The following is a 22,500-nucleotide window of genomic DNA, read 5'->3' on the forward strand; positions in this document are numbered from 1 at the left end:
GTTTAAAAAAAAATCAGTGTATAAAAATTCAGTGTAAAAACAATTAATGCAAAAACATTTAGCGTTAAAATTCAGTGTAAAAACATTTACTGCAGAAAAATATAGTACATAAAATGTAGTTTAATTTTTTTTTTTTTAATTATTTGTATAAAATGTCGGTCTAAAAACAATCACTGCAGAAACATTCAGTGTAAAAAAATTCAGTGTATTAAAAAATATTTGTAAAAACATTCCCTGCAGAAATGTTCAGTGCAGAAACATTTAGTGTAAAAATAAAAATTCCGTGCAAAAAAAAAATTCAGTGCATAAAAATTCAGTCTATAAACAATTAATGCAGAAACATTTCCTGTTAAAATGTCAGTGTAAAAACATTTACTGCAGAAAAATTCAATGTATAAAAAAATCTTTGTAAAAACATTCCCGGCAGAAGTGTTTAGTGCAGAAAAATTTTGTGTAAAAATAAAATTCTGTGTAAAAAAAATTCAGTGTATAAAAATTTTGTGTTAAAACATTCGCTCCAAAAACATTTGGTGCAGGAAAATTTTGTTTAAAAATTCAATCTAAAAACAATTAATGCAGAAACAATTAGTGTTAACATTTCAGTGTAAAAACATTTACTGTACAAAAATTCAGTGTAAAAAAATTCAGTGTATAAAAAAATCTTTGTAAAAACATTCCCTGCAGAAATGTTCAGTGCAGAAAAATTTAGTGTAAAAATAAAATTCTGTGTAAAACAATTCAGTGTATAAAAATTCAGTCTATAAACAATTCATGCAGAAACATTTAGTGTTAAAATGTCAGTGATCTTTTCTGCAGTAATATTTACTGCAGAAAAATTCAGTGTAAAAAAATTCAGTGTAAAAAAAATTCAGTGTATAAAAAAATCTTTGTAAAAACATTCCCTGCAGAAATGTTCAGTGCAGAAAAATATTGTGTAAAAATACAATTCTGTGTAAAAAAAAATTCAGTGTATAAAAAATCAGTGTTGAAACATTCACTGCCAAAAAATTCAGGGCAGAAAAATGCATTAAAAAAAAAAAATCAGTGTATAAAAATTCAGTCTAAAAACAATTAATGCAAAACATTTAGCGTTAAAAATTCATTGTAAAAACATTTATTGCAGAAAAATATAGTACAGAAAATGTAGTTTAAAAATGTCGGTCTAAAAACAATCACTGCAGAAAAATTTAGTGTTAAAATAAAATTCAGTGAATAAAAATGTTGTGTTAAAACATTCGCTGCGAAAAAATGTGGTGCAGGAAAATTTAGTTACAAAATTAATGCAGAAACATTTAGTATTAAAATGTCAGTGTAAAAACCTCTACTGCAGAAAAATTCAGTTTAAAAAAAATTCAGTGTAAATAAAATTCAGTGTATAAAAAAATCTTTGAAAAAACATTCTCTGCAGAAATGTTCAGTGCAGAAAAATTTTGTGTAAAAATACAATTCTGTGTAAAAAAAATTCTGTGTATAAAAATGCAGTCTATAAACAATTCATGCAGAAACATTTAGTGTTAAAATTTCAGTGTAAAAACATTTACTGCAGAAAAATATAGTACAGAAAATGTAGTTTAAAATTTTTTTTTAATTATTTGTATAAAATGTTGGTCTAAAAGCTATCACTGCAGAAAAATTTAGTGTAAAAATAAAATTCAGTGGATAAAAATGTTGTTAAAACATTCGCTGCAAAAAAATTTGGTGCAAGAAAATTTAGTTAAAAAAATTCAGTCTATAAACAATTAATGCAGAAACATTTAGTATTAAAATTTCAGTGTAAAAACATCTACTGCAGAAAAATTCAGTGTAAAAAAAATTAAGTTTAAAAAAATTCAGTGTAAAAAAAATTCAGTGTATAAAAAAATCTTTGAAAAAACATTCTCTGCAGAAATGTTCAGTGCAGAAAAATTTTGTGTAAAAATACAATTCTGTGTAAAAAAAATTCTGTGTATAAAAATTCAGTCTATAAACAATTCATGCAGAAACATTTAGTGTTAAAATTTCAGTGTAAAAACATTTACTGCAGAAAAATATAGTACAGAAAATGTAGTTTACATTTTTTTTTATTATTTGTATAAAATGTCGGTCTAAAAACTATCACTGCAGAAAAATTTAGTGTAAAAATAAAATTCAGTGAATAAAAATGTTGTGTTAAAACATTCGCTGCAAAAAAATTTGGTGCAGGAAAATTTAGTTTAGAAAATTCAGTCTATAAACAATTAATGCAGAAACATTTAGTGTTAAAATTTCAGTGTAAAAACATCTACTACAGAAAAAATCAGTGTAAAAAAAATTCAGTTTAAAAAAATTCGGTGTAAAAAAAATTCAGTATAAACAAAATTCAGTGTATAAAAAAAACTTTGAAAAAACATTCTCTGCAAAAATGTTCAGTGCAGAAAAATTTGGTGTAAAAATAAAATTGTGTAAAAAAATTCTGTGTTTAAAAATTCAGTCTATAAACAATTCATGCAGAAACATTTAGTGTTAAAATTTCAGTGTAAAAACATTTACTGCAGAAAAATATAGTACAGAAAATGTAGTTAAATTTTTTTTTTTATTATTTGTATAAAATGTCGGTCTAAAAACTATCACTGCAGAAAAATTTAGTGTAAAAATAAAATTCAGTGAATAAAAATGTTGTGTTAAAACATTCGCTGCAAAAAAATTTGGTGCAAGAAAATTTAGTTTAAAAAATTCAGTCTATAAACAATTAATGCAGAAACATTTAGTATTAAAATTTCAGTGTAAAAACATCTACTGCAGAAAAATTCAGTGTAAAAAAAATTCTGTGTATAAAAAAATCTTTGAAAAAACATTCTCTGCAGAAATGTTCAGTGCAGAAAAATTTTGTGTAAAAATAAAATTGTGTAAAAAAATTCTGTGTATAAAAATTCATTCTATAAACAATTCATGCAGAAACATTTAGTGTTAAAATTTCAGTGTAAAAACATTTACTGCAGAAAAATATAGTACAGAAAATGTAGTTTAAAATTTTTTTTTAATTATTTGTATAAAATGTTGGTCTAAAAGCTATCACTGCAGAAAAATTTAGTGTAAAAATAAAATTCAGTGGATAAAAATGTGTTAAAACATTCGCTGCAAAAAAATTTGGTGCAAGAAAATTTAGTTTAAAAAAGTCAGTCTATAAACAATTAATGCAGAAACATTTAATATTAAAATTTCAGTGTAAAAACATCTACTGCAGAAAAATTCAGTGTAAAAAAAATTAAGTTTAAAAAAATTCAGTGTAAAAAAAATTCAGTGTATAAAGAAATCTTTGAAAAAACATTCTCTGCAGAAATGTTCAGTGCAGAAAAATTTTGTGTAAAAATAAAATTGTGTAAAAAAAATTCTGTGTATAAAAATTCATTCTATAAACAATTCATGCAGAAACATTTAGTGTTAAAATTTCAGTGTAAAAACATTTACTGCAGAAAAATATAGTACAGAAAATGTAGTTTAAATTTTTTTTTAATTATTTGTATAAAATGTTGGTCTAAAAGCTATCACTGCAGAAAAATTTAGTGTAAAAATAAAATTCAGTGGATAAAAATGTTGTGTTCAAACATTCGCTGCTAAAAAATTTGGTGCAAGAAAATTTAGTTTAAAAAAGTCAGTCTATAAACAATTAATGCAGAAACATTTAGTATTAAAATTTCAGTGTAAAAACATCTACTGCAGAAAAATTCAGTGTAAAAAAAATTAAGTTTAAAAAAATTCAGTGTAAAAAAAATTCAGTGTATAAAAAAATCTTTGAAAAAACATTCTCTGCAGAAATGTTCAGTGCAGAAAACTTTTGTGTAAAAATAAAATTCTGTGTAAAAAAATTCTGTGTATAAAAATTCAGTCTATAAACAATTCATGTAGAAACATTTAGTGTTAAAATTTCAGTGTAAAAACATTTACTGCAGAAAAATATAGTACAGAAAATGTAGTTTACATTTTTTTGTATTATTTGTATAAAATGTCGGTCTAAAAACAATCACTGCAGAAAAATTTTGTGTCAAAATAAAATTCAGTGAATAAAAATGTTGTGTTAAAACATTCGCTGCAAAAAAATTTGGTGCAAGAAAATGTAGTTTAAAAAATTCAGTCTATAAACAATTAATGCAGAAACATTTAGTATTAAAATTTCAGTGTAAAACATCTACTGCAGAAAAATTCAGTGTAAAAAAAATTCAGTTTAAAAAAAAATTCAGTGTAAAAAAAATTCAGTGTATAAAAAAATCTTTGAAAAAACATTCTCTGCAGAAATGTTCAGTGCAGAAAAATTTTGTGTAAAAATAAAATTGTGTAAAAAAATTCTGTGTTTAAAAATTCAGTCTATAAACAATTCATGCAGAAACATTTAGTGTTAAAATTTCAGTGTAAAACATGTACTGCAGAAAAATATACGGTAGTACAGAAAATGTAGTTTAAATTTTTTTATTATTATTTTTATAAAATGTCAGTCTAAAAACTTATCACTGCAGAAAAATTTAGTGTAAAAATAAAATTCAGTGAATAAAAATGTTGTGTTAAAACATTTGCTGCAAAAAAATTTGGTGCAGGAAAATTTAGTTTAAAAAATTCAGTCTATAAACAATTAATGCAGAAACATTTAGTGTTAAAATTTCAGTCTAAAAACATTTACTGCAGAAATATTTAGTGTAAAAATAAAATTCTGTGCAAAAAAAATTTGGTGTACAAAAATTATGTGTTAAAATATTCGCTGCAAAATAAATTTGGTGTATAAAAATTCAGTCTAAAAACAATTACTGCAGAAACATTTAGTGTAAAAAAATTCAGTGTAAAAAAAATTAAGTTCAGAAAAATGTAGTTTAAAAAAAATCTGTTTATTAAAATTCAGTTTAAAAACAATTACTGCAGAAACATTTAGTGTAAAAAAAAAAATCCTTTACCAGAAGGGAGTCTTGCTTTTTGAAACACTGAATTTGTATACAAATATTTTTACACACTTCATTTTAAAACACTGTATTTTAACAAACTGAATTTTTAAACACAAGTTTTGCTCACATATTTGTATTCAATGAAACTGTCAGCATGATTTGATGTAAAAAAAAAAAAAAAAAAAAAAAAAATTCAATTCAATTTAAAAAAATATTTAGTGATAAAGACACAAATTAACTTCAATATTTGCACAATTTTAACAAACTTGAGTGGAAAAAGTGTTTTTTGGTGTTGCTGGCAGGGCCACAAGATGAGTCACGACGTGGCCACGGGCGTCATCCAGATGATCGTGGACAATTTCACCAGGGCCAGCGAGGGCACGTACACGGTCCAGATCCACGACGGCAAAGCCAAGGCACAGAGCTCTCTGGTCCTGGTCGGAGACGGTAAACTGGCTCACTTTGTCAAAGTCCTTTTTTACTGCCCTCACTTATTATTCATCACATATTATACACATGCTTTTTACATACGCTGTAAAAACATATGTGACTTTTACAGTACTGTTGAATGTAAAATTTTTCTTTTACAGTGTTTAAATGGAAAAAACAGTATCAGTTTTTACTGCAAAATCTATCATTTTTTCGGTGAAGCTGCATTTTTTTTTTCTCTGCTTTCTGCTTGCAGTCTTCCTCGCCGCCGTGAAGGAGGCGGAGTTCCAGAGGAGAGAGTACGTCAGGAAGCAAGGCAAGAATAACACACTTTCAGAGAACTGGAAGCATGTTCCCAAAGATTGAAGGTGTATGTTGAAAATTCCTAACCAAAAAGAAAACAATTACAACTTTTCCACTATAGAGGGGCCCCGGGGCCCTCCACTCAAATATTCCCACCGAATAAGTAATCGCACCCTTGATATTAATGCTTACTCATAATTACAGTTCATCAAACCATGTGTTCATCATAAAGATTAATATTTATTTTACACATAAAACTTAGGCTTAGGTCAGGCTGATTAGAGAAATAAGTACCTACCAGAAATGACTCTTAAATAACTGATTAAAAAAATACAATTCTGTGTAAAAAAATTCAGTGTATAAAAATGTTGTGTTAAAACATTCGCTCCAAAAACATTTGGTGCAGGAAAATTTTGTTTAAAAATTCAATCTAAAAACAATTAATGCAGAAACAATTATTAACATGAAATGTTAACATTTCAGTGTAAAAACATTTACTGTACAAAAATTCAGTGTAAAAACATTTCAAATGTTCAGTGCAGAAAAATTTAGTGTAAAAATAAAATTCTGTGTAAAATAATTCAGTGTATAAAAATTCAGTCTACAAACAATTCATGCAGAAACATTTAGTGTTAAAATGTCAGTGATCTTTTCTGCAGTAATATTTACTGCAGAAAAATTCAGTGTAAAAAAAATTCAGTGTAAAAAAAATTCAGTGTAAAAAAAATTCAGTGTATAAAAAAATCTTTGTAAAAACATTCCCTGCAGAAATGTTCAGTGCAGAAAAATTTTGTGTAAAAATACAATTCTGTGTAAAAAAAAAAATTCAGTGTATAAAAAAATCAGTGTTGAAACATTCACTGCCAAAAAATTCAGGGCAGAAAAATGCATTAAAAAAAAATCAGTGTATAAAAAATACAAATGTACATACAATTACGTTGTGCTCAAGTAAAATTGATACTGAGTATGTTTCTGAACTGAATTGTCCCAAAAAAAAAAATGAAAATACAAATTCACCACTTTAGTCATAATTTTTGCGCTTAAGAAACTTCAAGCTTCTTCTGTTTGTTGGATATTGTCGTTACTGCCACAAGTGGTGGGAAAGTATATTGCAACTGGACCACGGCTGAGAAGCCCAACAAAGGGTCCTGTTGGTAAACAAACACTGCTTTAGACCGTGCACATATTTTTTGGGGGGGGGAAATGTGATAGAATAACGCAATATTGGCCAACTGCTTTGGTCACTTTTTGGAGAACGGTCCCTAATCGTGTACTCGAGAAATGCATATGAAAAAAAGAATGCGCAAGCGAAGAACTGATCCGGTACTTGGTCTCGATCCGAGTGACGGCAAGCAAGAAGGCTGACACAAGAAAACGGGATTAGAAATAAACCGATTATCGGCCATGTTAACGTATATCGGTATCAGCATTTTCTTTTATAGGTACCGGTATCGGTATTTTTTTATATATACATATATGTAGAGGTTGCCCTCTAGTGGGTTCTTCTGACCACCACACACTGCCAGGAGAGCCCGGAATTAATTTCATAAATAGCAATAGGCTTCTGCTTTCCAGCACAATGTCTTTTCCTCCTGCGTCCGCTCATCAGCAACTCCAACAATGTGTCTCATCCCGGCTGCTGCTAATAAAGGCCACAGGTGATTAGATAACAAGGCCCACCTGGGCCATCTACTCACCTGTCGCTGTCTTCGAGGCCAGTCCTGGCACACCCGGTTCCGCGGCAGGCCCGCAGGCCACGCCCCCCTCCACAATATAATACCAGTATTTATTATTAAAAAAGATTAAATAATTAGGGAACTTTTTACCCTCTTTTTTCATCTAAGATTAAAAATGACTGAGTCAATAATCCTCCCCAAATGGTTTGATATTTGAAAAGAGCATTTCTTTGAGTTCTTGTTCGATTTTTTTCCCCCTCTGGTCAAAACTTCTATTTTTTGCCAGGAAAATCCAGTTTTTGTCCTTCTGTCCTGGCACTTTCCCGGTCCTGTTTTGTTTGTTGTCGCCACTCGACAATCCTTCGTTAAAAGGAGCGCCTCGAGTTTCCTGTTCCGTCGTGCAATCAAATGACAACACGACGGAGACGGATGGACAGGAAGATGACAGAGAAGATGAATCTGCCAAAAATGCACTCTTTGTGTAAACATCTTGACAAATAGCAGATGGTTATATAAGTGAAGAAGAGCAGGCAGCAGCTCACACATTCTCATACTTTCTGTAACACCCAGGAGGAAATGATGTCAGCTATCTTGAAAAATGTCTCAACTATAATCTACATCAGGGGTGTCCAAATTTGTGTATATATATATATATATATATATGACTTTATAAACAAAATGTGAATTTTGAAAAAAAGATGAAAATTTGTTTATGATGCTAAAAAATATCGATAAATGTATATAAATAAATATATATAAATTAAATAAATAAATAAAAATATGTATTTTGTTTTTTTGTTTTTTGTTTTATTACAAAACAATTAAAAAAAAAATACATATCTATATATTTTTTTAATTTTTAAAAATTGTTTATTTAATTTATATATATTTATTTATATACATTTATCGATAGTTTTTAGCATCATAAAAAAAATTCATCTTTTTTTCAAAATTCATATTTTGTTTATAAAGTCATATATATATAAATTTTTTTAGCATCATAAAAAAATGTTCATCTTTTTTTCAAAATTCATATTTTGTTTATAAAGTCATATATATATATATATATATATATATATATATATAATTCATATTTTGTTTATAAAGTCATATATATATATATATATATATATATATATATGACTTTATAAACAAAATATGAATTTTGAAAAAAAGATGAACATTTTTTTATGATGATATTTTTTATATATATATATATATATATATATGACTTTATAAACAAAATGTGAATTTTGAAAAAAAGATGAAAATTTGTTTATGATGCTAAAAAATATCGATAAATGTATATAAATAAATATATATAAATTAAATAAATAAATAAAAATATGTATTTTGTTTTTTTGTTTTTTGTTTTATTACAAAACAATTAAAAAAAAAATACATATCTATATATTTTTGAAATTTTTAAAAATTGTTTATTTAATTTATATATATTTATTTATATACATTTATCGATATTTTTTAGCATCATAAAAAAAATTCATCTTTTTTTCAAAATTCATATTTTGTTTATAAAGTCATATATATATACATTTTTTTAGCATCATAAAAAAATGTTCATCTTTTTTTCAAAATTCATATTTTGTTTATAAAGTCATATATATATATATATATATATATATATATAATTCATATTTTGTTTATAAAGTCATATATATATATGACTTTATAAACAAAATATGAATTTTGAAAAAAAGATGAACATTTTTTTATGATGATATTTTTTATATATATATATATATATATATATGACTTTATAAACAAAATATGAATTTTGAAAAAAAGATGAAATTTTTTTTATGATGCTAAAAAATATCGATAAATGTATATAAATAAATATATATAAAGTAAATAAATAAATAAAAATATGTATTTTGTTTTTTTGTTTTTTGTTTTATTACAAAACAATTAAAAAAAATATACATATCTATATATTTTTTTAAATTTTTTTATTTAATTTATATATATTTATATACATTTATCGATATTGTTTAGCATCATAAAAAAAAATTCATCTTTTTTTCAAAATTCATATTTTGTTTATAAAGTCATATATATATACATTTTTTTAGCATCATAAAAAAATGTTCATCTTTTTTTCAAAATTCATATTTTGTTTATAAAGTCATATATATATATATATATATATAATTCATATTTTGTTTATAAAGTCATATATATATATATATATATATATATATATATATATGACTTTATAAACAAAATATGAATTTTGAAAAAAAGATGAACATTTTTTTATGATGATATTTTTTATATATATATATATATATATATATATATATATATATATATATATATATATATATATGACTTTATAAACAAAATATGAATTTTGAAAAAAAGATGAAAATTTTTTTATGATGCTAAAAAATATCGATAAATGTATATAAATAAATATATATAAAGTAAATAAATAAATAAAAATATGTATTTTGTTTTTTTGTTTTTTGTTTTATTACAAAACAATTTAAAAAAAAATACATATCTATATATTTTTTTTTATTTTTTTTATTTAATTTATATATATTTATTTATATACATTTATCGATATTTTTTAGCATCATAAAAAAATGTTCATCTTTTTTTCAAAATTCATATTTTGTTTATAAAGTCATATATATATATATATATATATATATACATATATATATATATATATAAAAACATTTATTTTTTTATTTAGTATTTATTTATACATATTTATCAACATTTTTTAGCATCACAAAATCTTTTTTCCTTTTTTTAAAATTCATATTTTGTTTATAAAGTCAGGAAATATGTCCCTGGACACATGAGGACTTTGAATATGACCAAGGTATGATCCTATAACTACTTGGTATCAGATCGATACCCAAATGTGTGGTATCATCCAAAACTAATGTAAAGTATCGAAACAACAGAAGAATAAGTGATTATTACATTTTAACAGAAGTGTCGGTAGAACATGTTGAAAGGGAAAATAAGCAGATATTAACAGTAAATGAACAAGTAGATTAATAATACATTTTTACAGCTTGTCCTTTATAATGTTGACAAAATAATAGGTGTATAAATGACACAATATGTTACTGCATACGACTAATTAGGAGTCTTTGTTTGTTTACTTACTACTAAAAGACAAGTTGTCTAGTATGTTCACTATTTTATTTAAGGACTAAATTGCAATAATAAACATATGTTTAATGTACCCTAAGATTTTTTGTTAAAATAAAGCCAATAATTAAATTTTTTGTGGTCCCCTTTAATTAGAAAAATATCGAAAGATGTTTTGGTACCGGTACCAAAATATCGGTATCGGGACAACCCTTTTACTGACATACAATATTCATCTTTAAATAACTTTTACTGATAATCAATATATCGATTATCGGCGTTTGACTATTAATAATTGGTATCGCCGACTCGATACTTGACGGTTTGTCCTTCCAGGTGCGCACTTCTCCGAGGCGCTGAACTTCGTGGTGACCGAGGACTGCACCGTGATGCTGGCCTGCAAGGTCTCCCGTAGTCCGCACGTAGTCCGTCTTGACTCGCCCTTCCCGCCAACGCCTGTGTCCTCTTTCAGCTGGCCAACGTGAAGAAGGAGACCACCTTCCACTGGTACAAGGAGGACGCCGAGGTGCTTCCGGAGAGCCCGCCCAGCGTCATGTCGGGGGCCTGCGCTCTTCCCATCCCGCTGGTGAGACGCCGAGCGCCGTCAGGTTGCTGCCGCTGCACGGGTTGTTAACGCCCTCCCCGGGGGGGAATGTTCTAGTTCTCCAGGAAGGACCAGGGCGTCTATAAGGCCGTGGTCGGCGACGAGCGCGGAAAGGACACGTCCACGTTTGACATTTCAGGACAAGGTACTTCCTATGAGTGACATCAGCATATCAGGCGCCATGTTTGACCTCCTCTCTGTCTCTTTGATTGGCAGTCTTCGATGACATCATCAACGCCATCGCCAGGAATGCCGGTAGGTCTCATCAGCGCCATTTAGAGATCTTTAAAGGCTAAGACCACAGGTGTCAAACTCAAGGCCCGGGGGCCAGATGTGGCCCGCAAACACCTGGAAGTGATATGTGTCAGTAAAATACTTAATATTTTCTCACTAAATGTAATTATTTTTTTCATTTTGACAGAAAAAATATACGTACTGCTTGAAATTGCATACCTTTTAAGCTTTAAAAGTATCCGATGTCAGGTTCAAACACTGATGACATCTATTAAACAAGACAAGAGGCAAAGAATTAAACGGAGACAGAATTGAATTTGGACTCAATTGAGGAGACACGCCTGGACACACTGTATGTACTCTTGTACAGTCTCCAGAACGCTCTGCCAAAAGATTGCATGCCTCCTTCTTTTATTTTTGACTCTCCCCGACCACATGGCCACCTTTGTTCCCAAGGGATAAAGGTCGCAAAAGGTTCACAGAAAAGGTCGTAAACAATTCACAGGAAAGGTCAGTTCAAAAAGAGTTTGTAAAAAAAGTTCCATAAAATAGTTCAAAAAGAGGTCGTCTGGAAATTGGGCAGATCCTGTCATCTCTCCGCTCTGAAGTCCTTGGGCCAGAACAACATCCTTCTGTTGATTACCATACATGAAAGAACACAGGAACACCTTCATCTTGCCCCCCCCTACACAGTTTTACGAGCCTTACTCTTGGTAGGTTTCAAAGACAGCTTTTGTCTTCTTGCCTGGAACTCATTTCAACACAAAGTTTTTTGTGATAACTTACAAACAATTATCCTAACATCCGATATTGCAACAAATATTACAGTATATTATCATACTTTCCAAACATGTTTTTGTCTTAATAAAAAAAAACAAAAAAAAACTTAACGTTACTGTCTGGTTCAAACACTGATAACATCTATTAAACAAGACAAGAAGCAAGGAATTAAACAGAGACAGAATTAAATTTGGCTCAATTGAGGAGAGCGCGTACACCTATACCCTTGTACAGTGTTCCAACACGCTCTGACGAAAGATTGTACGCCTCCTCTTTTATTTGTACTTTCCCTGATTACATGGCAACAGCCGTTTCTAAAGGGACGGGGGGTCGTAAACAGCCGTCGCCTTTGATTACAAAACAGTTCAAAGAAAAGGTCGTAAAACAGTTCAAAGAAGAGGTGCCTGGAATTTGGGCAGGCCCTGCTTTCTCTCCCATTTGTAGTTCTCGGGTCAAGACAAAATCTTTCCGTGGATTACAATACATCAAAGAAACAGAACACCTTCATGTTGCTTCCCATCCTACACAGTGGAGTTTTACAAGCCTTCTTCTTGGTAGGATCAAAGACAGCTTTTGTCTGGAAAAACACGTTTTGTGATAACTTAGATACAATTATTCAGACAGTTACAGTCAACTACCCATCAAATTGATAAAAAATGACAATAAATGTTACGTTGTTCTTTACAGCATATTACTGTAAATTGAAAAAAAAAACTACTACTGTTTTTTTTTGCGTTAAAATTCTGTTGACTGAGCTGCAGTTTTTGACTGTAAAATCTGCACTTGTTGTTTTTAATGGTGTATTACTGTAAATGTAAAGACGGTACATTTGTTTTTACGGTAGAAAAACTGGCAGCTAAGTTGCCAGAATAAAAAAATAATTTGTACTGTTTTTCCATGAACAATATAATGTTGTAAAAAAGATCAATTTAACACAAAAATTCTGGGAACTAAGCTGCCAGTTTTTTTCGTGAAAAAACCCCTAAAAAACAGTGTTTTTCCATTTACCGTAAAATGTAAAAAAATATATTTTCAAACGTTATATTTTACAGTAAAATTTTGTAAATGGAAAGTTTTTACTGAAAAATCGACAGTCCCCTTAAAACCATTTATATAATTAATAATGAAATCCTAAAAAGTGTAAATATTGTACTTATTACGCACCAGATTTTGAATGAAATGTGCATCTTAGTTGTAGTTTTTATTACCAAATGTGGAGGTGTTGAAATCGCCATGTAAACTTGCTAATGTCAATAGCAAAGTCAAGTCATACATTTTTTTTAATATTAAAAAAAAATGTTTTTATTTAAAAACTATTAATAATGAGATAATTATGATCAATACTGTGTTATATCTTGTTAGGGACCGCAATGTCCCTTTGGGACAGAGGACCCTATTGTATTTCGTGCGTTTTATTATCATTATTATTATTCCGCCGCCTCTTTGAGCTCTAATTTGACCCCCTTAACATGCCATATTTGACACACACATCAGGACTGGCGAAAATTGCCATCTAATAAAAAACCAAACCCCAAAACTCACAATTGCGCTCTAGCGCCCCCTAGGAAAAAACACAGACAAAACAGCTTATAACGGTAGGAATGTTGTAGAGACATGAAACAAAAACCTCTATGTAGGTCTGACTTAGACCTAGATTTCATACATTGACATCCTTCAGCAAAAATCAACTGGAAGTTGGCAATTCCCCCTTCAAAACAACATTTTAATAAAAACAGTCACTTTTGCCTCTTTGAGCTGTAATTTGACCCTCTTAACATGCTTCAAAACTCACCAAACTGGACACACACATCAGGACTGGCAAAAACTGCGATCTAATAAAAAACCCAACTCCAAAACTCAAAATTGCACTCTAGCGGGCCCTAGGAAGAAAACACAGACACAACTGCTCCTAGGAAGAAAACTCAGACACTGCCTGTAACTTCCAGTAATCAATCAATCAATCAATCTTTATTTATATAGCCCTAAATCACAAGTGTCTCAAAGGGCTGCACAAGCCACAACGACATCCTCGGTACAAAGCCCACATACGGGCAAGGAAAAACTCACCCCAGTGGGACGTCGATGTGAATGACTATGAGAAACCTTGGAGAGGACCGCATATGTGGGTAACCCCCCCCCCCTCTAGGGGAGACCGAAAGCAATGGATGTCGAGTGGGTCTGACATAATATTGTGAGAGTCCAGTCCATAGTGGATCCAACATAATAGTAAGAGTCCAGTCCATAGTGGGGCCAGCAGGACACCATCCCGAGCGGAGACGGGTCAGCAGCGCAGAGATGTTCCCAGCCGATGCACAGGCGAGCGGTCCACCCCGGGTCACGACTCTGGACAGCCAGCACTTCATCCATGGCCACCGGACCTGGGCCCCCCCTCCTCAAGGAAAAGGGGAGCAGAGGAGAAAAGAAAAGAAACGGCAGATCAACTGGTCCAACAGGGGGGCTATTTAAAGGCTAGAGTATACAAATGAGTTTTAAGATGGGACTTAAATGCTTCTACTGAGGTAGCATCTCTAATTGTTACCGGGAGGGCATTCCATAGTACTGGAGCCCGAATAGAAAACGCTCTATAGCCCGCAGACTTTTTTTGGGCTCTGGGAATCACTAATAAGCCAGAGTTCTTTGAACGCAGATTTCTTGCCGGGACATATGGTACAATGCAATCGACAAGATTGCATTGTAAGAATGTCTTAGAGACATGAACCAAAAACCTCTATGTAGGTCTCACTTAGATCTACATTTCATATATTGACAACCCCCAGCAAAAATCAACAGGAAGTTTGCAATTCCCCCTTCAAAACAAAAGTTTTGTAAAAACCGGTCACCTTTTTTCAAACATTATCTCCTCTGAGCGCGTTTGTCGTGTCGGCTTCAAACTAGCACAGGAGAGAGATTGAGCCCTTCTGATTAAAAGTTGACCAAAGAGTTTTAATTACTGTTTCGGTTTGGATTTTATGTGCCGTCAAAGTCGGTCCCGTCCATCGCTGCTTGCAGCTTTAATTTTATTACTGCATTTCTAAGTCTCATTTGCAAGTATGAGATTAAATAGAGATTACAGATGCAAGTCCAGGACGTTAGATGGCAGTAGTGTATAGTTTTTTGTTGTTGTTGCGCCCTAAAAAGTGTTAACATGCTGGCTTTTCAACTTTGTTTATAACAATCCGGATGGTTCTTTTCCTCTTTGGTCCGGACGACACAACGTCCACAGTTTCCAAAAACAATTTGAAATGTGAACTCGTCAGACCACAGAACACTTTTACACTTTGCATGAGTGCATCTTAGATGAGCTCGGGCCCAGCGAAGCCGGCGGCGTTTCTGGGTGTTGTTGATAAATGGCTTTGGCTTTGCATAGTCGAGTTTTAACTTGCACTTACAGATGTGGCGACCAACTGTAGTTACTGACGGTGGTTTTCTGAAGTGTTCTTGAGCCCATGTGGTGATATCCTTTACACACTGACTGCAGTGATTTCTCCAGATTCTCTGAACCTTTTGATGGATATATATATAAATATATGTGTAAAGCTTATACAGTATAAACAGTGTATTTATTTTGATGTTATTTCAGGTGAGTCGGCCTCTGACATAGTGCTCCAGTGTACTCCGGAGGGCATCCGTCTGCAGTGCTACATGAACTACTACACGGAGGAGATGAAGACCGTATGGAAACACAAGTAGGTTGTCTTCAAATCCAGCAGGTTTTTGTCAAATAACTCCACACAAGTTGTCAACTTTCCAAATGCTCCCTTTAAGCCCCGCCTCCCAAAGACCAAGTCTGCCCCAGGTGGTCCATTTTGATCCTTTCCTTAGTCCTAAAACTCTTACCAGGCCTGTAGGTGGAGACGCGTGTCGGCAGCAAGCTCGGCAGACGAACTAGTCAAATAAAACAAGTTTTTGTGGAGTTTTGACGGACAGGAACTCACCTGACGTGTCAACTAACGGCGCCAAAAGTCTGACGGCGAACACGTGACCGCGCTGTCGTCCTCTACAGGGAGAGCAAGATCGCCTCCTCCGAAAAGATGAGGATCGGCGGCACGTCGGAGATGGCCTGGATGCAAGTCTGCGACCCCTCGGACAGGGAGAAGGGTCTCTACACCTTGGAGATCTATGACGGCGTGAAGACTCACTCCAGGACCTTTGACCTCTCTGGACAGGGTGAGGCTTCACGCCGTCATGTCCAACTTCCAATTTCATCAAATCCCTTTTTTCTGTGCAGCGTACACTGACGCCTACGAAGAGTACCTGAGACTCAAGTGAGTCATTTCTTTCATAAATACATATTTCATACTTTCAATCTTATAAACTATCAATATTTACAATAGTATTACCTATCAATATTTACAATGTTTTTACCTATCAATATTAACAATTTTATTACCTATCAATATTTACAATATTATTACCTATCAATATTTACAATATTATTACCTATCAATATTAACAATATTATTACCTATCAATATTTACAATTTTATTACCTATCAATATTTACAATGTTTTTACCTATCAATATTTACAATGTTTTTACCTATCAATACCTACAATATTATTACCTATCAATACCTACAATATTATTACCTATCAATACCTACAATATTATTACCTATCCAAATTTACAATTTTATTACCTATCAATATTTACAATTTTATTACCTATCAATATTTACAATATTTTTACCTATGAATATTTACCATGTTATTACCTATCAATAATTACAATGTTATTACCTATCAATATTTACAATATTATTACCTATCAATGTTTACAATATTATTACCGATCAATATTTACAATGTTATTACCTATTAATATTTACCATGTTATTACCTATCAATATTTACCATATTATTACCTACCAATACCTACAATGTTATTACCTATTATTATTTACCATGTTATTACCTTTCAATATTTACAATGTTATAATCTATCAATATTTACAATGTTATAACCTATCAATATTTACCATGTTATTACCTATCAATATTTACAATATTATTACCTATCAATATTTACAATGTTATAACCTATTAATATTTACCATGTTATCACCTATTAATATTTACCATGTTATTACCTATCAATACCTACAATTTTATTACCTATCAATATTTACCATGTTATTACCTATCAATATTTACAATATTATTACCTATCAATATTTACAATCTTATAACCTATCAATATTTACCATATTACCTATCAATATTTACAATGTTATTACCTATCAGTATTTACAATGTTATTACTTATCAATATTTACAATCTTATAACCTATCCATATTTACAATATTACCAATCAATATTTACAATGTTATAACTTATCAATATTTACAATGTTATTACCTATCAATATTTACAATGTTATTACCTATCAATATTTATCATGTTGTTACCTATCAATATTCACAATGTTATTACCTATCAATATTTACAATCTTATAACCTATCCATATTTACAATATTACCAATCAATATTTACAATGTTATAACTTATCAATATTTACAATGTTATTACCTATCAATATTTACCATGTTATTACCTATCAATATTTACCATATTATTACCTACCAATACCTACAATTTTATTACCTATTATTATTTACCATGTTATTACCTAACAATATTTACAATGTTATAACCTATCAATATTTACAATATTATTGCCTATCAATATTTACAATGTTATTACCTATCAATATTTACAATCTTATAACCTATCCATATTTACAATATTACCAATCAATATTTACAATGTTATAACTTATCAATATTTACAATATTATTACCTATCAATATTTACAATGTTATTACCTATCAATATTTACAATGTTATAACTTATCAATATTTACAATATTATTACCTATCAATATTTACAATGTTATTACCTATCAATATATACAATGTTATTACCTATCAATATTTACCATGTTATTACCTATCAATATTTACAATGTCATTACCTGTCAATATTTACAATGTTATTACCTATTAATATTTACCATATTACCTATCAATATTTACCATATTATTACCTACCAATACCTACAATGTCATTAGCTGTCAATATTTACAATGTTATTACCTATTAATATTTACTATGTTATCACCTATCAATATTTACCATATTATTACCTATCCATACCTACAATGTTATTACCTATTAATATTTACCATGTTATTACCCATCAATATTTACCATGTTATAACCTATCAATATTTACAATATTATAACTTATCAATATTTACAATGTTATAACCTATCAATACCTACAATATTATTACCTATCAATATTAACAATATTACTACCTATCAATATTTACAATGTTATTACCTATCAATACCTACAATATTATTACCTATCAATATTAACAATATTACTACCTATCAATATTTACAATATTATTACCTATCAATATTAACAATATTATTACCTATCAATATTTACAATTTTATTACCTATCAATATTAACAATTTTATTACCTATCAATACCTACAATTTTATTACCTATCAATACCTACAATATTATTACCTATCAATATTAACAATATTATTACCTATCAATATTAACAATTTTATTACCTATCAATACCTACAATATTATTACCTATCAATATTAACAATATTATTACCTATCAATATTTACAATTTTATTACCTATCAATATTTACAATGTTTTTACCTAACAATATTTACAATTTTATTACCTATCAATATTTACCATGTTATTACCTATCAATATTTACCATGTTATTACCTATCAATATTTACCATGTTATTACCTATTAATATTTACAATGTTATTACTTATCAATATTTACAATGTTATTACCTATCAATATTTAGAATATTATTACTGATCAATATTTACAATGTCATTACCTATTAATATTTACCATGTTATTACCTATCAACATTTACCATATTATTACCTACCAATACCTACAATGTTATTACCTATCAGTATTTACAATGTTATTACCTATCAATATTTACAATGTTATTACCTATCAATATTTACAATTTTATTACCTATCAATATTTACAATTTTATTACCTATCAATATTTACAATGTTTTTACCTATCAATATTTACAATATTATTACCTATCAATATTTACAATGTTATTACCTATCAATACCTACAATATTATTACCTATCAATATTAACAATTTTATTACCTATCAATACCTACAATATTATTACCTATCAATATTAACAATATTATTACCTATCAATATTTACAATTTTATTACCTATCAATATTTACAATGTTTTTACCTATCAATATTTACAATTTTATTACCTATCAATATTTACCATGTTATTACCTATCAATATTTACCATATTATTACCTACCAATACCTACAATGTTATTACCTATTATTATTTACCATGTTATTACCTATCAATATTTACAATGTTATAACCTATCAATATTTACAATATTATAACCTATCAATATTTACAATGTTATTACCTATCAATATTTACCATATTATTACCTATCAATATTTACCATATTATTACCTACCAATACCTACAATGTTATTACCTATTAATATTTACCATGTTATTACCTATCAATATTTACAATGTTATAACCTATCAATATTTACAATATTATAACCTATCAATATTTACAATATTATTACCTATCAATATTTACAATATTATAACCTATCAATATTTACCATGTTCTTTTCTATCAATATTTACAATATTATTACCTATCAATATTTACAATATTATCACCTATCAATATTTACAATGTTATTACCTATCAACATTTACAATGTTATTACCTATCAATATTTACAATGATATTACCTATCAATACCTACAATGTTATTACCTATCAATATTTACCCTATTACCTATCAATATTTACAATGTTATTACCTATCAATATTTACCATATTACCTATCAATATTTACAATGTTATTACCTATCAATATTTACAATGTTATAACTTATCAATATTTACAATATTATTACCTATCAATATTTACAATGTTATTACCTATCAATATTTACAATGTTATTACCTATCAATATTTACCATGTTATTACCTATCAATATTTACAATGTCATTACCTGTCAATATTTACAATGTTATTACCTATTAATATTTACCATATTACCTATCAATATTTACCATATTATTACCTACCAATACCTACAATGTCATTAGCTGTCAATATTTACAATGTTATTACCTATTAATATTTACTATGTTATCACCTATCAATATTTACCATATTATTACCTATCAATATTTACCATGTTATTACCCATCAATATTTACCATGTTATAACCTATCAATATTTACAATGTTATAACTTATCAATATTTACAATGTTAAAACCTATCAATATTTACTCTGTTGTAACTGATCAATACTTCCACTCTTCCCACTTGTTTGATTCTCTTCCCCTTCAGGGCGGCTGCCTTTGCAGAGAAAAGTGAGTATTTCAACCTTCGCCTCCTTTTTTTTTTTGCAATATTTGGAAGTCTAAACTCTGCGAGGTCTGGCCGATGTTTTTGTGGCCCTGACTATGAAGTCCACCTGCGCTTGTGTCCCCTCAGACCGCGGCAGAGTGATGGGCGGTCTGCCTGACGTGGTCACCATCATGGAGCAGAAGGTGGGTGCATGGCGTGCTCACACCTTGACTTGTTGACTTCAGGTAAAACTCAAGTTCCCCGGCAGCATTCCGAAGAGACCGGCCGGAGCTGCGACGGGAAGTAAACACGCCACGCCCTCCTAAAGTTGCGGTGTGAGGCAGATGTGGACACAAAGAGCACATCAGCTTCATTCCACTCAACAAAACATGCATGCAAACATGTTGCTCGGGTAGTGGTTCACTTACCTGCGGGTCAGTCCGGGGTGTGGCGCACCTGTAAGCTATAAGGTCAAAATGCATCGGATTACCTACAATTAGCATGCCGGCAGGCGTTCGTTGTTACCAAATCATTGCTGGTGTTCCTCGTACACATGAGAACACTCATTGACCTTTGGTTTCTTGTAGTCCCTGAGTCTGACCTGCACCGTGTGGGGAGAGCCGACTCCCGAGGTCACCTGGTTCAAGAACGAACAGGAAGTGGCCTCCAACGAGCATACCAGGATCACGTTCGACGGCGGTAAGTTTGCCAGCATGGTCATCAACCAAGTGACGCCCGAAGACTCCGGCAAGTACAGCATCAACGTGCGCAACAAGTACGGCGGCGAGTTTGTTGAGATCACCGTCAGCGTGTACAGGCCCGGTGACAAAATCCCAGAGGCCAAACTGGGGCAGCCCAAAATGGCAACGCCCGTCGTCACTCCCGGACGTCCTAAGTCCCCTACTCCCCCCTCCAAGACGCCTACCCGTAAATCTCCAACCCGTGCTCCGAAATCCCCAACTTCAGCCCCGAAAGCTAAATCTCCAACCCGGGCCCCGAAATCCCCAACCCCGAAATCTCCAACCGAAGCCCCGAAATCTCCAACCCCAGCTCCGAAATCCCCAACCACAACCCCGAAATCTCCAGCCGAAGCCCCCAAATCTCCAACCCCAGCTCCGAAATCCCCAACCACAACCCCGAAATCTCCAGCCGAAGCCCCCAAATCTCCAACCCCAGCTCCGAAATCCCCACCTTCGACCCCGAAATCTCCAACCCCAGCTGTGAAATCCCCAACCCCGGCCCCGAAATCTCCAACCCCGGCCCCGAAATCCCCAACCCCGGCCCCGAAATCTCCAACCCCGGCTCCGAAATCTCCAGCCACTACCCCGCTATCTCCAGGAGTCAAGTCTCCGACTCCTTCAGCAAAGGCCCCAACTGCACCCCCGAAGTCCCCATCCTCCTCACCTGCTCGCAGCGTCAAGTCTCCCACCCCGTCCAGACTGGTGAAGTCTCCAACCCCAGCCAGGAAGTAGGCGACGCTCGCTCGCGAGTTTTAGCATGACTGCAGAAGTTAAAGTTGAAAGTTTCAAAAAGTAAAAACTGAACTTTTACGGCGGCTGCTAGCAGATGTTTCTGATACGTATTCAAAGATGCACCTTCCACTCGTCCGTGGTAGTGGAATGCCTTGATTCATTGGGGGTACTGAACAGTTTTGGTTTGTGCCACCATTAGAAAGTCCTAACCGAGTAGTCAGCGGACAGGAAGTAAACCCGAGTCCTGCGAGTTAGCAGCTTAGCAAGTTTCTTCTTCTACATCTGGGATGTTTTTGGATGTGTGACTTCTTGTTTTCCCCCCCAATAAACCATACCTGACGTATCAACGTGGTCTATGTGAGTGGTGTCATCTCTCCGGCTGCTGGCTGAACAAACCTGCTCCGGGCCTGCAGGAAAGTGGGCGGGGCCTGTCACTGTGTGTGTGTGTGTGTGTGTGTGCACAGCAGGTACAACAGGCTGATCCACACCTCATACGCGGGACACGATGCAGGACTT

The 22,500-nt window shown here is 31.3% G+C and overlaps 1 protein-coding gene across 6 annotated transcripts in view; it reads left to right on the plus strand.

The window, feature by feature from the left end:
* Nucleotides 1-22,320, plus strand: part of myom2a (myomesin 2a) — a 197,152-nt gene extending 174,832 nt beyond the window's left edge. For all 6 annotated transcript variants that reach the window (XM_072916091.1, XM_072916092.1, XM_072916093.1 and 3 more), the window contains 12 exons: nucleotides 5,189-5,333; nucleotides 5,572-5,631; nucleotides 10,766-10,833; nucleotides 10,902-11,015; nucleotides 11,091-11,178; nucleotides 11,250-11,288; nucleotides 15,628-15,733; nucleotides 16,051-16,214; nucleotides 16,276-16,312; nucleotides 20,513-20,535; nucleotides 20,660-20,715; nucleotides 21,100-22,320. In XM_072916091.1, coding sequence (XP_072772192.1) covers nucleotides 5,189-5,333; nucleotides 5,572-5,631; nucleotides 10,766-10,833; nucleotides 10,902-11,015; nucleotides 11,091-11,178; nucleotides 11,250-11,288; nucleotides 15,628-15,733; nucleotides 16,051-16,214; nucleotides 16,276-16,312; nucleotides 20,513-20,535; nucleotides 20,660-20,715; nucleotides 21,100-21,984 — 1,785 coding nt within the window. In that variant the 3' untranslated portion in view covers nucleotides 21,985-22,320. The remainder of the gene's footprint in view (nucleotides 1-5,188; nucleotides 5,334-5,571; nucleotides 5,632-10,765; nucleotides 10,834-10,901; nucleotides 11,016-11,090; nucleotides 11,179-11,249; nucleotides 11,289-15,627; nucleotides 15,734-16,050; nucleotides 16,215-16,275; nucleotides 16,313-20,512; nucleotides 20,536-20,659; nucleotides 20,716-21,099) is intronic.
* Nucleotides 22,321-22,500: the final 180 nt, after the last annotated feature.

Source organism: Nerophis lumbriciformis, linkage group LG25, assembly GCF_033978685.3.
Source record: "Nerophis lumbriciformis linkage group LG25, RoL_Nlum_v2.1, whole genome shotgun sequence".
Classification (NCBI taxonomy): domain Eukaryota; kingdom Metazoa; phylum Chordata; class Actinopteri; order Syngnathiformes; family Syngnathidae; genus Nerophis; species Nerophis lumbriciformis.